General features: G+C 40.3%; 1 protein-coding gene across 1 annotated transcript in view; it reads right to left on the bottom strand.

Moving 5' to 3' along the window:
• The window catches only part of CFAP61 (cilia and flagella associated protein 61), a 354,812-nt gene that overhangs the window by 221,746 nt on the left and 120,263 nt on the right, over positions 1-12,803 (bottom strand). The window contains exons 9-10 of the mRNA XM_037057020.1: positions 12,313-12,491; positions 10,522-10,561 (exon numbers count right to left, since the gene is read on the bottom strand). Of these exons, the coding sequence (XP_036912915.1) occupies positions 10,522-10,561; positions 12,313-12,491 (219 nt within the window). The remainder of the gene's footprint in view (positions 1-10,521; positions 10,562-12,312; positions 12,492-12,803) is intronic.

The following is a 12,803-nucleotide window of genomic DNA, read 5'->3' on the forward strand; positions in this document are numbered from 1 at the left end:
GCAAACAGGCACCCAGCATATAGCAAGGCAGGACTCCAGAAAGTGTAGCAGACACTGAATGATCAGAGGTTGAGGAGAGGAGAAGACTGCAGATCAACAAGGTATGAGGGAACAGTGAAGAAGATAACAGGCCCTCTGCCTGGCCGCACCAGGGCCCTAACTGGGCTGCCCGGGTCTCTGAGAGCTGAGGGTGGGCAACAACAACCCTGGAAGAGAATGAGTCACCGGCACCCTCTCTATCTGGTAGGGCTCACATTGGAAAACATCAGGAGAGATCGGTTTGCCTGTAGTGGCAGAGAGAGGAGTGGGCATTGGGAAGCAAACCAGAGAGCTCTGATAACCCGTGGAGTCAGGCTGCGGTGGCCGGCTTGGGAGAACTGAGAGCCGCCCTTGCATTCCCTGTAGTGCAAGGTCAGAGCCTGCTCTGCCATAGACCCTGCGAGTCTCGGGCTGCTAGCAAGGTCCCTGGAAGAGAGCAAGTCACCAGCTCCCTCCCTAGCCAGAGGGCGCAGACAGAGAAGCACCAGGAGTCAGCCTGTGGCTGTCACCTTGGGAGAATTGTGGGTTGCCCTGTGTGTTAAGCCATAGCACTGGGAAAGGTCCATGCCCAAGCCTGCCAGACCAGGAAAGCCTGGCTGGGAGCACGCGCCCTCACACAAGGCAGGGCTGTGAAGCCTGGGGAAAAATCTGATCTCAGTGGGGCACTGGAAAGCGGCACCAGTCTGGATCTTGGGAGGACACTGGAGAGACCAGTTGAGTTCACCGAGGCGTGAGAAAGGCCACACTAATAGCCCCTCATTCTGCTGCAGCTAGTGAGACCAGAAGAAAAGGTTTGAGCAGCTGGAAACAAACAAGAGGAGCAGGTGGAAGCAAAGAACACCAAGACACCTGCAGGAGACTGCACCACTAAATTTCACAGGTATCCTACCACAGAAGTTCACACCATAAACCCAGGGAACCAGAACAGATCAATTTAAGAAGCTGAGGCAAACATGAAGAGTGTCACAAACAATGAGAAGACAAAGAAATGATCCCCAAATGAAAGAAAAGGAGGACATCTCAGAAAGAATGTTAGATGAAACAGAGGCAAGTCAACTATCAGATATTGATTCAAAGCACTGGTTATCAGGAAATTCAAAGAGCTTACAACGAGCTACCAGAAACTAGAGGGGAGCTACAATGAACTCATTGCAAACTATACCAACATGAAAAAGGAAACAGAAACCATAAGGAAAGGCCAAGAAGAAATGAAGAATACAATTTCTGAACTGAAGAACATAGTAGAAGGCATGAAGAGTAGGATCGATGAGGGGGAAGACCGCATAAGCGAAATCGAAGACAGGGTAGAAAGAATCTCCCAGATGGACCAAAGAATGAAAAAGAGAATCAGAAAAAATGAGGAGAGTTTAAGAGAAATGTTTAAGAGTTTAAGAGTTTAAGAGAAACTCTTAAGAGTCTTAAGAGTTTAAGACAATATAAAACATAATAATATCCAAGTAATAGGAATACCAGAAGGAGATGAAGAACAAGGGATAGAAAACCTACTTGAAAGAGTAATAATGGAAAATTTTCCTACATTGAGGAGAGATAAAGTCCCACGAATCCAGGAATCCCAGAGAGTCCCAATCAGGTGGAACCCAAAGAGGCCTACTGCAAGACACATCATCATTAAAATGGCAAAACTCCCAAACAAAGAGAGAATCCTAAAGGCAGCAAGGGAGAAAAAGGAAGTAACATAAAAGGGGGTCCCAATAAGGTTCGCTACTGACTTCACAATGGAAACATTCCAAGAAAGAAGAGAATGGAAAGAACTATTCCAAGTAATGAGAAACAGAGGACTACAACCAAGGCTACTTTACCCAGCAAGGCTCTCAATCAAGATAGAAGGCCAAATAAAGAGCTCCCAAGACAAAAGAAGTCTAAAAGAATAGAACTCCATCAAACCAGCTCTGCAAGAGATGCTAAAAGGACTGCTTTAAGGAAAGGAAGGAAAAGAGAGAGACAGAGAGGAACACAGGTACGAAAATGGCAATGAATAAGTACCTATCAATAATAACCTTCAATATAAATGGATTAAATGCTCCAATCAAAAGACATAGAATAGCCGAATGGATTAGAAAGCATGACCCACACATATGCTGCCTACAATAGACCCACCTCAGGTCAAAAGACCACCACAGACAAAAACTGAAAGGATGGAAACAAATGTTCCAAGCAAATGGACATGAAAAAAAAAAAAAACCAGGGTAGCAATTCTCATATTAGACAAAATAGACTTTAAAAAAAGGGCTATAAAGAGAGACCCAGAAGGTCACTTCATAATACTCAAAGGAAGAATCCACCAAGAAGACATTAACATCATAAATATATATGCACCCAACACAGGAGCACCCAAATATATAAAGAAAATCCTAGAGGACCTCAAGAAAGATATTGACAGCAACACAATTACAGTAGGGGATTTTAACACCCCACTGTCAAAAATGGGCAGATCTTCCAAACAAAATATCAACAAAGATATTGCAGCATTAAACAACACTCTAGATGAAATGGACCTAATTGATATACATAGAGCCCTTCATCCCAAAGGAGCTAAATACACATTCTTTTCAAATGTACATGGAAAATTTTCAAAGATATACCACATGATAGGACACAAAACGAGTCTCAACAATCTCAGGAAAATAGAAATCAGACCAAGCATTTTCTCTGATCACAAGGGACTGAAATTGGAACCAACCCCACAGGAAAAAACCCAAAACACCCAAAAGCATGGAGACTGAATGGTATGCTATTAAACAACGAATTGGTCAAGACTGAAATTAGGGAAGAAATAAAAAAGTTTCTGGAAAAAAATGAAAATGACCTCACAACATCCCAAAACTTATGGGACACGGCGAAGGCAGTCCTGAGAGGGAAGTTCATAGCAATACAGGCCTACCTAAAGAAGATAGAAACGTTTCAAACAAACACCCTAACCCAGCGCCTGCAAGAACTCAAAGAACAACAACAAAGACAGCCCAGAGCAAGTAGAAGGAAGGAAATAACCAAGATCAGAGCAGAACTAAATGACATAGAAACTAAAAGCACAATTCTAAGGATCAATGAATCCAGGAGTTGGTTTCTGAAAAGATGAACAAAATAGACAAACCTTTAAGCAGGCTCATCAAGAAAAGAAGAGAGAGGACCTAAATAAACACAATCAGAAATGAAAGAGGAGAGATTACAACTGATACCACAGAAATAGAAGGGACTGTAAGAAATTACTATGCAGAATTGTATGTCAAGAAATTTGAAAACCTAGGTGAAATGGACAAATTTCTAGAAAAATATAATCTTCCAAAACTCAATGAAAAAGAAGCAGAAAACCTGAACAGGCCAATAAGAGGAGATGAAATTGAAGAAGTAATAAAAAAACTCCAATCACACAAAAGCCCTGGACCAGATGGTTTCACAGGAGAATTCTACAAAGCTTTTAAGGAAGAGCTAACACCTATTCTTCACAGATTATTCCAAAAAACTCAAAAGGAAGGAAAACTCCCCAACTCTTTTTATGAAGCCAGCATCATCCTAATTCCAAAGCCAGATAGAGACACAACAAAGAAAGAAAACTTCAGGTCAATATTGCTGATGAACATAGATGCTAAAATCCTCAATAAAATATTGGCAAATTGCATCCAACAAAACATCAAAAAGATCATACACCACGACCAAGTGGGATTCATCCCAGGGATGCAAGGATGGTTCAATATTCGTAAATCAGTAAATGTAATACACCACATAAACAAAAGCAAAGACAAAAACCACAGGATCATATCCATAGATGCGGAAAAAGCTTTTGATAAGATACAACACCCATTTATGATAAAGGTACTCAGGAAAGTGGGAATAGAGGACACATTCTTCAATATAATAAAGGCCATATATGAAAGACCTACAGCCAACATCATACTCAATGGGCAAAAACTAAAAGCTTTTCCACTAAGATCAGGAACAAGACAAGGTTGTCCACTTTCACAACTTCTATTCAATATAGTATTAGAAGTTCTAGCCTCAACGATCAGACCAGAAAAGAAAATAAAAGCATCCAAATCGGAAAGGAGGAAACAAAACTGTCATTGTTTGCAGATGACATGATAGTGTACATGGAAAATTCTATAGACTCTACCCAAAAACTGCTCAAACTAATAAATGAATTTGGCAAAACAGCGGGTTACAAACTCAATATCCAGAAATCAAAGGCATTTTTGTATACTAACAATGAAACACCAGAGGCAGAAATCAAGAAAAAAATCCCATTCGATATAGCAAAAACAAAAATAAAATATCTGGGAATAAACCTAACCAAGGAGGTAAAAGACCTGTATGCAGAAAACTACACAACGCTAAATAAAGAAATCAAGGAAGACACAAACAAATGGAAACATATACCATGTTCATGGATTGGAAGTATTAACATCATCAAAATGTCCATACTACCCAAAGCAATTTATAGATTCAATGCAATACCTATTAAAGTACCAATGGCATATTTCACAGACATAGAACAAACACTTCAAAAATTTATATGGAACCAGAAAAGACCCCGAATAGCAGCTGCAATTTTGAGAAAGAAGAACAAAGTAGGAGGGATCACAATACCTGATATGAAACTGTATTACAAGGTCACTGTAATCAAAATAGCCTGGTACTGGCATAAAAAGAGGCACATAGACCAATGGAATAGAACAGAGAGCCCAGAAATAAACCTAACTCTGTACAGTCAATTAATATTTGACAAAGGGGGCAGTAACATAAAATGGAGTAAAGATAGCTTTTTCAACAAATCGTGTTGGGAGAACTGGACAGCTACAAGCAAAAAAATGAAACTTGAGCACCAACTTACACCATACACCAAAATTAATTCAAGGTGGATAAAAGACTTAAATATAAGCCGTGAAACCATTAAAGCCCTAGAGGATAATACTGGTAGGTAAATCTCAGATATTCCATGCAGCAAGATTTTTACTGATACGTCCCCTAGAGCAAGGGACATAAAGGAAAGAATAAACAAATGGGATCTTATCAAAATTAAAAGCTTCTGCATGGCTAAGGAAAAATTATCAAGATAAAAAGAGAAGCAACAGCTTGGGAAAACATATTTGCCAATGATAGTTCAGACAAAGGTTTAATCTCCAAAATATACAAAGAACTCACTTGACTCCACTCAAAGAAGACGAGCAACCCAATTAAAAAATGGGCAAAGGACTTGAACAGACATTTCTCCAAGGAGGACATACAGAGGATCCAGAGACACATGAAAAGATGATTGATATCGCTAGCTGTCAGAGAGATGCAAATTAAAACCACAATCAGATACCACTTTACACCAGTCACAATGGTTATCATAAACAAAGAAACAAACAACAAGTGCTGGAGAGGTTTTGGGGAAAAGGGGACCCTAGTTCCCTTTTGGTGGGATTGCAGACTGGTATAACCACTATGGAAAACAGTATGGAATTTTCTAAGAAAAATAAAAATGAACATGCCTTTTGACCTAGCAATTCCACTGCTAGGAGTATATCCTAAGAACCCTGAAACACGAATCCAAAAGTACCTATGCACCCCGATATTCATAGCAGCACAATTCATGATAGCCAGAAGTTGGAAGCAACCTAGATGCCCATTGGTAAATGGCTAAATCAAAAAGCTATGGTACATTTACACAATGGAATTCTATACTGCAGAAAGGCAGAAGGAACTCCTACCCTTTGTAGCATCATGGATGGAACTGGAAAGCATTATGTTGAGCAAAATAAGCCAGGCAGTGAAAGACAAATATCATATGATCTCACATTTAACAGGAATCTAAACAACAAAACAAACAAGCAAGCAAAATATGACCAAAGACACTGAAATAGAGAACATGTTGACAGGTACCAGAGGGGAGAGGGGAGAGAATCACAGGGGAAAAGGGGAAGGCCTCGCCTGAACAAGTTTAAAGGACACATGGACAACAGCTAAGGTGGGGGGTGGAAATGGGAGGGAGGTAGAGAGCACTGGGGGGGCAGGGCTGGTAATATAAGACAGAAAACTGTACTTGAACAAGAATTAAATTAAAAAAAAAGAAAAAGAAAGCTGTGGTACATTTATGCAATGGAATACTACACAGTAGTAAAAAAGAGGGAACTCTTACCTTTGCAACAGCATAGATGGACCTGGAGAATATCATGCTAAGTGAAATAAGCCAGGCAGTGAAAGAAAAATACTGTATGATCTCAGTTATATGTAGAATGTAATGCACAAAAAATAGTAACAAATAAAATAGGAACAGGAGGACAGTTACATGGAATTAACTGAAAGTTGCCAAGAGGGAGAGTGGGGTCCAGATGAAACATAAATGGTAAAGGGAGACGCCTAAGAACATATATGTATGACCCATCATCATAGACAACAATGCGGGGATTGCTTGAAAGTGGGGATGGAGGCTGGGTGGAGTAGGTCACAGGGAGAGAACCTGGGGACAAATGTAATAGCATAAACAATAAAATATAACAAAAAAAGAAAATACAAATACAGGTAACTGATGAGAAGTTACTGACTGTAATAATATAAACTGTAAATTTAAAGTACACACTGGATTTCAAAAACTGAGAATAAGAGTGTAAAATATCTCACTAATAATTTTTCATTCTGATTACATGTTGAAATGATTAAATTTTGGACATATTGAGTTAAATATTATTAAATTGGAGTTCACCTGTGTCTTTTGACTTTTTTTAATGTGGCTGATGGAACATTTAAAATAACTACTTATTTGGCTCAATTTCACTGTGTGTCAGACAGTGGTGTCCCAGACTGTCCTTGCACCACACATCCCACTTAATCGTCTGCCAGGTACCTGCAGAAGCAGCCTGATCTTCCCGAAGCTAATTTGTCCCTTTGGGATCTGGCCTCGTTCTGAACCCTGTGAAGGTATTACTTGTGCTAATGTAAAACTCTGGGGACATTTGTGCAACCCGAAGGAGTGAACCATCGTTTGACCTAATCTTCCTTTTTTTTCCAGCAAAATAACACAGCTCTTTTTGGGGACTTTAGTATCAACGTATCGAATACTGGGAGCTGAAAATAAGGACTGGTTTCCAAGTTCCAGCTGGCTTCCTCTCGGAGAAGGAGACTGTAACCAGTTGCTTTGACTTGAATCTGAAGTTCTATGAATGACATAATGAAGGTATCTTGTTCCCATTGCCCCATATCCTGAAATAAAATTGAATTAAAAATAAACATGTCTTTTAACTTTTTAAATCCATCATTGCTTTTCTAATGCTGAAGATCTGCCTTTACATGTTCTTCAAAATAGAAATGAATAAACTTAGTGGAATTACTGTGAGGCATCTCTGAGAAAAATCAACTGTGTTAATCCTGTTTTAGGATAATCTAAATTGCTTTATGAGCTTCAAAATGCCTTAATATTAATTAGAAAATATGATGAAAAACATTATTGTAAGACTTCATTGTATTAGAAATGAGGAAATACAATCTATGGTTGCATACCTTTCAGGTAAGATAATTAAACTGTATTTGTTTTTTGCTTCAGGATAAAGAATATCTGGGCAAAATAAAGAAGTAGATACTTTGCTATTAATTAGCCAACTGAAGAAAAGCTTTTATAAAAACCCATTCTGTTCTTCAGTTATCTCTCTTCTCTACTTTCTTACTTCCAATGCCCTTATAAAACGTTGGTTAGAATCTTCATCCCTTGACAACAATTAAACAAAAATGGAGAAAGAAGCCAGGACTCCCTCAAATGGAGTATCTTATCTGCACATTGATGTTTGCCTGGGGGAAGCCCCTCCTACACAGCAGGCACTAAGGCAGGACCAAGCAGAAAATCAACCCAAGTATTCACTTTCCTATCCTCACAAAAGCAATGTAATGGTCTCAGAATTTTTGAGCTAATGTAATCTATAGAGTAATACAATAGTCTAATTCACTTCAGTGTAATTTCTGACATTTTCATCTTATACTAGCATTCTGTTAATGATTTGATTCTTAAAAAAGGTAACACTGGTCATGCTATCTCAAAAAAGAAATTATGCACTGAAAGAAAACTATTAAAACAGCATGATTGAAACTTCCAGCCAAGATGGAGGCATAGGTGGAAATACTGTGCCTCCTCGCACAATCAAGTTTAAAGACAACAAAGTTTTAGTAACAAAAACGCAGCCAAAATACAGAAAATTGAACTGTACAGAAGTCCAACAACAACGAACCATTCAGTCAGACCAGTAAGAGGGGCAGAGTCAGCAGAAGAGCAGGGTGGGGCAGGAGGAGCGCAAGCAGCGGCTAGCAGATCCCAGGCCTGGGGTGGCAACGGGCAGACTCAGTGAGGGTGCAAGGCGGCTGGCTGACTGCAATCACACATTCACGTGCAGATAAACCCACCGAAGGAGCTAGCAGTGAGACAGACTGCTCAAGCTAGGGCCCCAGCAATGGGAATTAGAGCCTAAAAGCACCAACTGGAAAGACTTTCGGGGTTGAAGTGCTGGGAGAAGCTCCCAGGCTCACAGAGAGTTTGCTGGAGAGACCAACAGGGTTCTGGAGGGTACACAAGCCCAGACAACTGGGAACCAGCACCAGAAGGGCCCAATTTGCTTGTGGGAAGCAGCAGAGGGGACAGAAATCTGAGAGAGAGAGCAGAACAAACACCACTGCCCCTCGCTGACCCCGCCCCCCCCCGCCCCCCCCCCCCCCCCGACACAGCGTCACAACCCAGTGACCTGGGTTGCCCTGCCCTAGTGAATGCCTAAGGCTCTGCCCCTCATACATAACAGGTGTGAACAGTCCAAAACATTATGGCTCAAGAACAGCTCAAAGCCCCAGATACAATAAATATTTTTTAAAAATATTTTATTTATTTATCTTTAGAGGGGAAGGGAAGGAGAGAGGAAGAGAAATATCAATGTATGGTTGCTTCTTGTGCATCCCCTGCTGGGAACTAGCCACTGCCGGGAACTGGCCCGCAACCCAGGCATGTGCCCTGACTGGGAATCGAACCGTGATCATCTGGTTCACAGGCCCGCGCTCAATCCCCTGAGCTACACCAGCCAGGGCCAGAGCCAATAAATCTAAGCAACCAAGAGATAGCGAACCTTTCAGATGCACGGTTTAAAACACTGGTGATCAGGACGCTCACAGAATTGGCTGATTTTAGTTACAAATTAGAGGAACAAATGAAGGCTAAACTAATTGAAATGAAGGGAAATGCACAGGAAACCAATAGTGATAGAAAGGAAACTGGGACTCAAATCAAGGGAGTGGACCAGAAGGAAGAAAGAAACAACCAAACAGAAAAGAAAGAAGAAACAAGAATTCAAAAAAATGAGGAGAGGATTAGGAACCTCAGGACATCTTTAAACGTTCCAACATCTGAATTATAGGGGTACCAGAAGGGGAAGAGGAAGAGCCACAAGTGGAAAACTTATTTGAACAAATAATAAAGGAGAACTTCCCCAGTCTGGCAAACAAAACAGACTTCCAGGAAATCCAGGAGGCTTCAGAGAGTCCCAAAGAAGTTGGATCCAAGGAGAAACACACCAAGGCACATCATAATTACATTACCCAAGATTAAAATGAAGGAGAGAATCCTAGAAGCAGCAAGCAATAAGGGGACAGTCACCTACAAAGGAGTTCCCATCACACTGTCAGCGGATTTCTCAAAAGAGACATTACAGGTAAGAAGGGGCTAGAAAGAAGTATTCCAAGTCATGAAAGGCAAGGACCTACATCCAAGTTTGCTCTATCCAGCAAAGCTTTTATTTAGAATGGAAGGGCAGATAAAGTGCTTCTCAGATAAGGTCAAGTTCAAGGAGTTCATCATCACCAAGCCCTTACTATATGAAATGTTAAAGGGACTTATCTAAGAAAAAGAAGATGAAGAATATGAACAGTGAAAGGACAGCAAACTCACAGTTATTAACAACCACACCTAAAACAAAAGCAAACCAAGAGGACAGTTAGGTCAGGAGCGGAACCACAGAAATGGAGACCACATGGAGGGTTAGCTACAGGGGAGTGGGAGGAGGAAGAGGGGGGAGAAGGTACAGAGAATAAATAGCATAGACGGTGGGAAGAAAATAGGGGGAGGGCAAGAGTAATGTGGGAAATGTAGAAGCTAAAGAACTTGTGACACATGGACATAAACAAAAGGGGTGCCCTGGTGAGGGAGGGAAGTGCAGGGTGGAGGGGAATGAAGGGGGGGAATAGGACAACTGTAATGGCATAATCAATAAAATATATTTTAAAAAACAAAAACAAAAAAACCCAGCATGATTGAAAAATTAAGGCTACCTTTTGTCAAAAATGACAATATGTTTTGTTTTTAAGAGGTCATGACATGTCAGTCATCCTTATTATCAGAACACAGAAATAGGTGAAACCCCTACATTCACAGCATTTTAAACATCTGGACAATGAATATGGCATTTTGCTTTTCTAGCTTACAAAACCAATTACATTACTCTAAATTCAGCATGTACTCACAGGAAAGAGACTGAAAACAAAATCCATAAAGTCCAATGATCTGTAAACAAAATAGCAGGCATTGTTACTGACCTGCAAGCAAATAAGTTCATTATATATTTAAGATTTTTTACCACTTTCTCCCCTTCAGGCAGTGATCAGCCAACCACTAGTCAGAATCTGTGTCTGACTGAATCTTAATCAGTGGCAGAAGTCATAAGCTTCATACATCTATAAAAAAGTATCTTTTAAATATATAGGTACTATTATTGCAATTAATAATCTCTGCACATTCAAAAAGCAAAACAGTCACTCTGTGAACACGATCCCTCCCTGCCTTTTTAGAAAAGAGGAGGAGGAGGGGCAGATGTGGGCATATTAAAAGATACTCTGAACTTTTTTATATGGAAAAGATATACACCAGCTGCAGATATATATTCACAGGCAAACCATAGTGAGTCACTGAATTTCTGTCTGAAAATTCAAAAATCACATTCCAAGCACAATCATACCTGAGTGCAAATATACACAACAAATTTAGGAGGGTTTATGGGCTTTTTAGATGTCTACCCTATAATTAAATTAATAAGATTTCCTTTTTCAACTTTCCAGATGTCCAAAGAAATTTAAAATTTAAGAGAAAAAAAGTATAAGTAAAACATAGTTCTAAGTAAGGCTAGGAGACTGGGAATGTATTTAATTATCCTCTAAAATGAAATGTCCAGTGGTGCTCTTGGTCACCTAAAAGATTTCCAGAACATTCCAGTATATCAAATGGGCCAGTCTACTCCTCTTTAGATTGTCTGGGGTCAAAATGGTGGAGTATGTGGGCACACTAAAGAACGTATGGAGTCTAGGCATTGAGGGAAGGGGTTCATGTTCAAACTACAAGGGGCAGCAAGTACTGAACACATAGGTGTTCTGGAGGGACAGGAGGTGGAATAGTTCAATCGTCTGCATTGACACCATGACTCCTCCTTCCAGCAGCTGCCCTAGACTGTTGTTTGGTGTTCCACTAACCCTTTCTCAGATTACCTTTGGGTGACACTATAGCCCCAGATCCTGCAGGGAACATGAGGTAAGGGACTAAGCTGTTTAGCCTGGCCCCTGCCATCAGATCAAAAATGAGCATACAGCCTGATCAGACCCAGTGGGGCTTTGGCTGGAAAGCTAAGCCCAAACCATAATGTCCGCCTCATGAGCTTTTTGGTGCAGAGCCTGAGCCTACTGTTCACTTTTTAGCCCCAGATGGAGACAATGCTGTGAGAATGGGGCCAGCAGCAGAGGACCAGAGCTGGGATGTGAGAGAGAAACTTGGTCCTTGATTGGGCTACGTACGTCCTCAATCGAGCCATACTGAAAAAGCAGTCCTGACACTGGACTTATCCTTGTTATGTAGGGCAATTATTCCATAGATTTTTTTGAATTTAGATTGAGTTGAATTTTCTGTTACTTGCAACAACAAAAATAAAACCTCCAGAGAAGCAGCATCTAAATTCAAAGTCTCTCCAAAATGAAAACTTTTGAGAATGGAGAGCAGCACACAGTTACATAAGTGATAATTTTCCATATCCCCAACTGTGATACAAGTGAGCCAGACTCTGGAGAGCCCAGTGCTATGAGCCTACTCAAATTTTATGAACTGGAATCTCTGGGAATGGGGTCAAGGAACCTATGCTTTTTAAAAATCTTCCCAGGAGATTAGGATGTGTGGCTAGGTTTGGAAACCACTGGCTCTGAAATATTAGAATGTTGGGCCACCAACACCATGAGTGTCTTACCATAACAGACAACTTAAGGACCAATACTTGCCTTGCTTCATGTTTCTCATCAATACAAAACAGCTGAATACAAAAAGCAGAAGAGGCTCCCATGTAGATGGGGCGGAAGTAATTGGTCTCCTCAGGCAGTGAGATGGATGCTGAGCTCATATTACTGACACAGTAATTAGTATCTTCAGTATCTAGGACTTGACCAAGATTTCCCAAGTCCTAGAGTAAGGAGAGAGAAGGAACCACATGGGAATTCTATTCATCTTCTGCCATTTAATGGGTTAGTGGTCACATCATCTCTACATTTCTAGGACGAATATGACTATCTTACCTGAAACAAATTATCCTGAGCCAGGCCTAGTTTTAAAGAGATGTTCTTAATAAGATATTAAAAATTTATAAAAAGGACTGAAACAAGTTCTCCCATGAAGGTAAAAAAATGGTTTCAGTTGACCTTTGATATAGGAGGCATATTTTAACTGCATCACTGGTAGAGGTTAGAATATAGTAGTATTATATACATGTCAATTG

The sequence above is a fragment of the Sturnira hondurensis genome, unplaced genomic scaffold (genome assembly GCF_014824575.4).
Source record: "Sturnira hondurensis isolate 20B ecotype Veracruz unplaced genomic scaffold, ASM1482457v3 Scaffold0009244, whole genome shotgun sequence".
In the NCBI taxonomy this organism is placed as follows: domain Eukaryota; kingdom Metazoa; phylum Chordata; class Mammalia; order Chiroptera; family Phyllostomidae; genus Sturnira; species Sturnira hondurensis.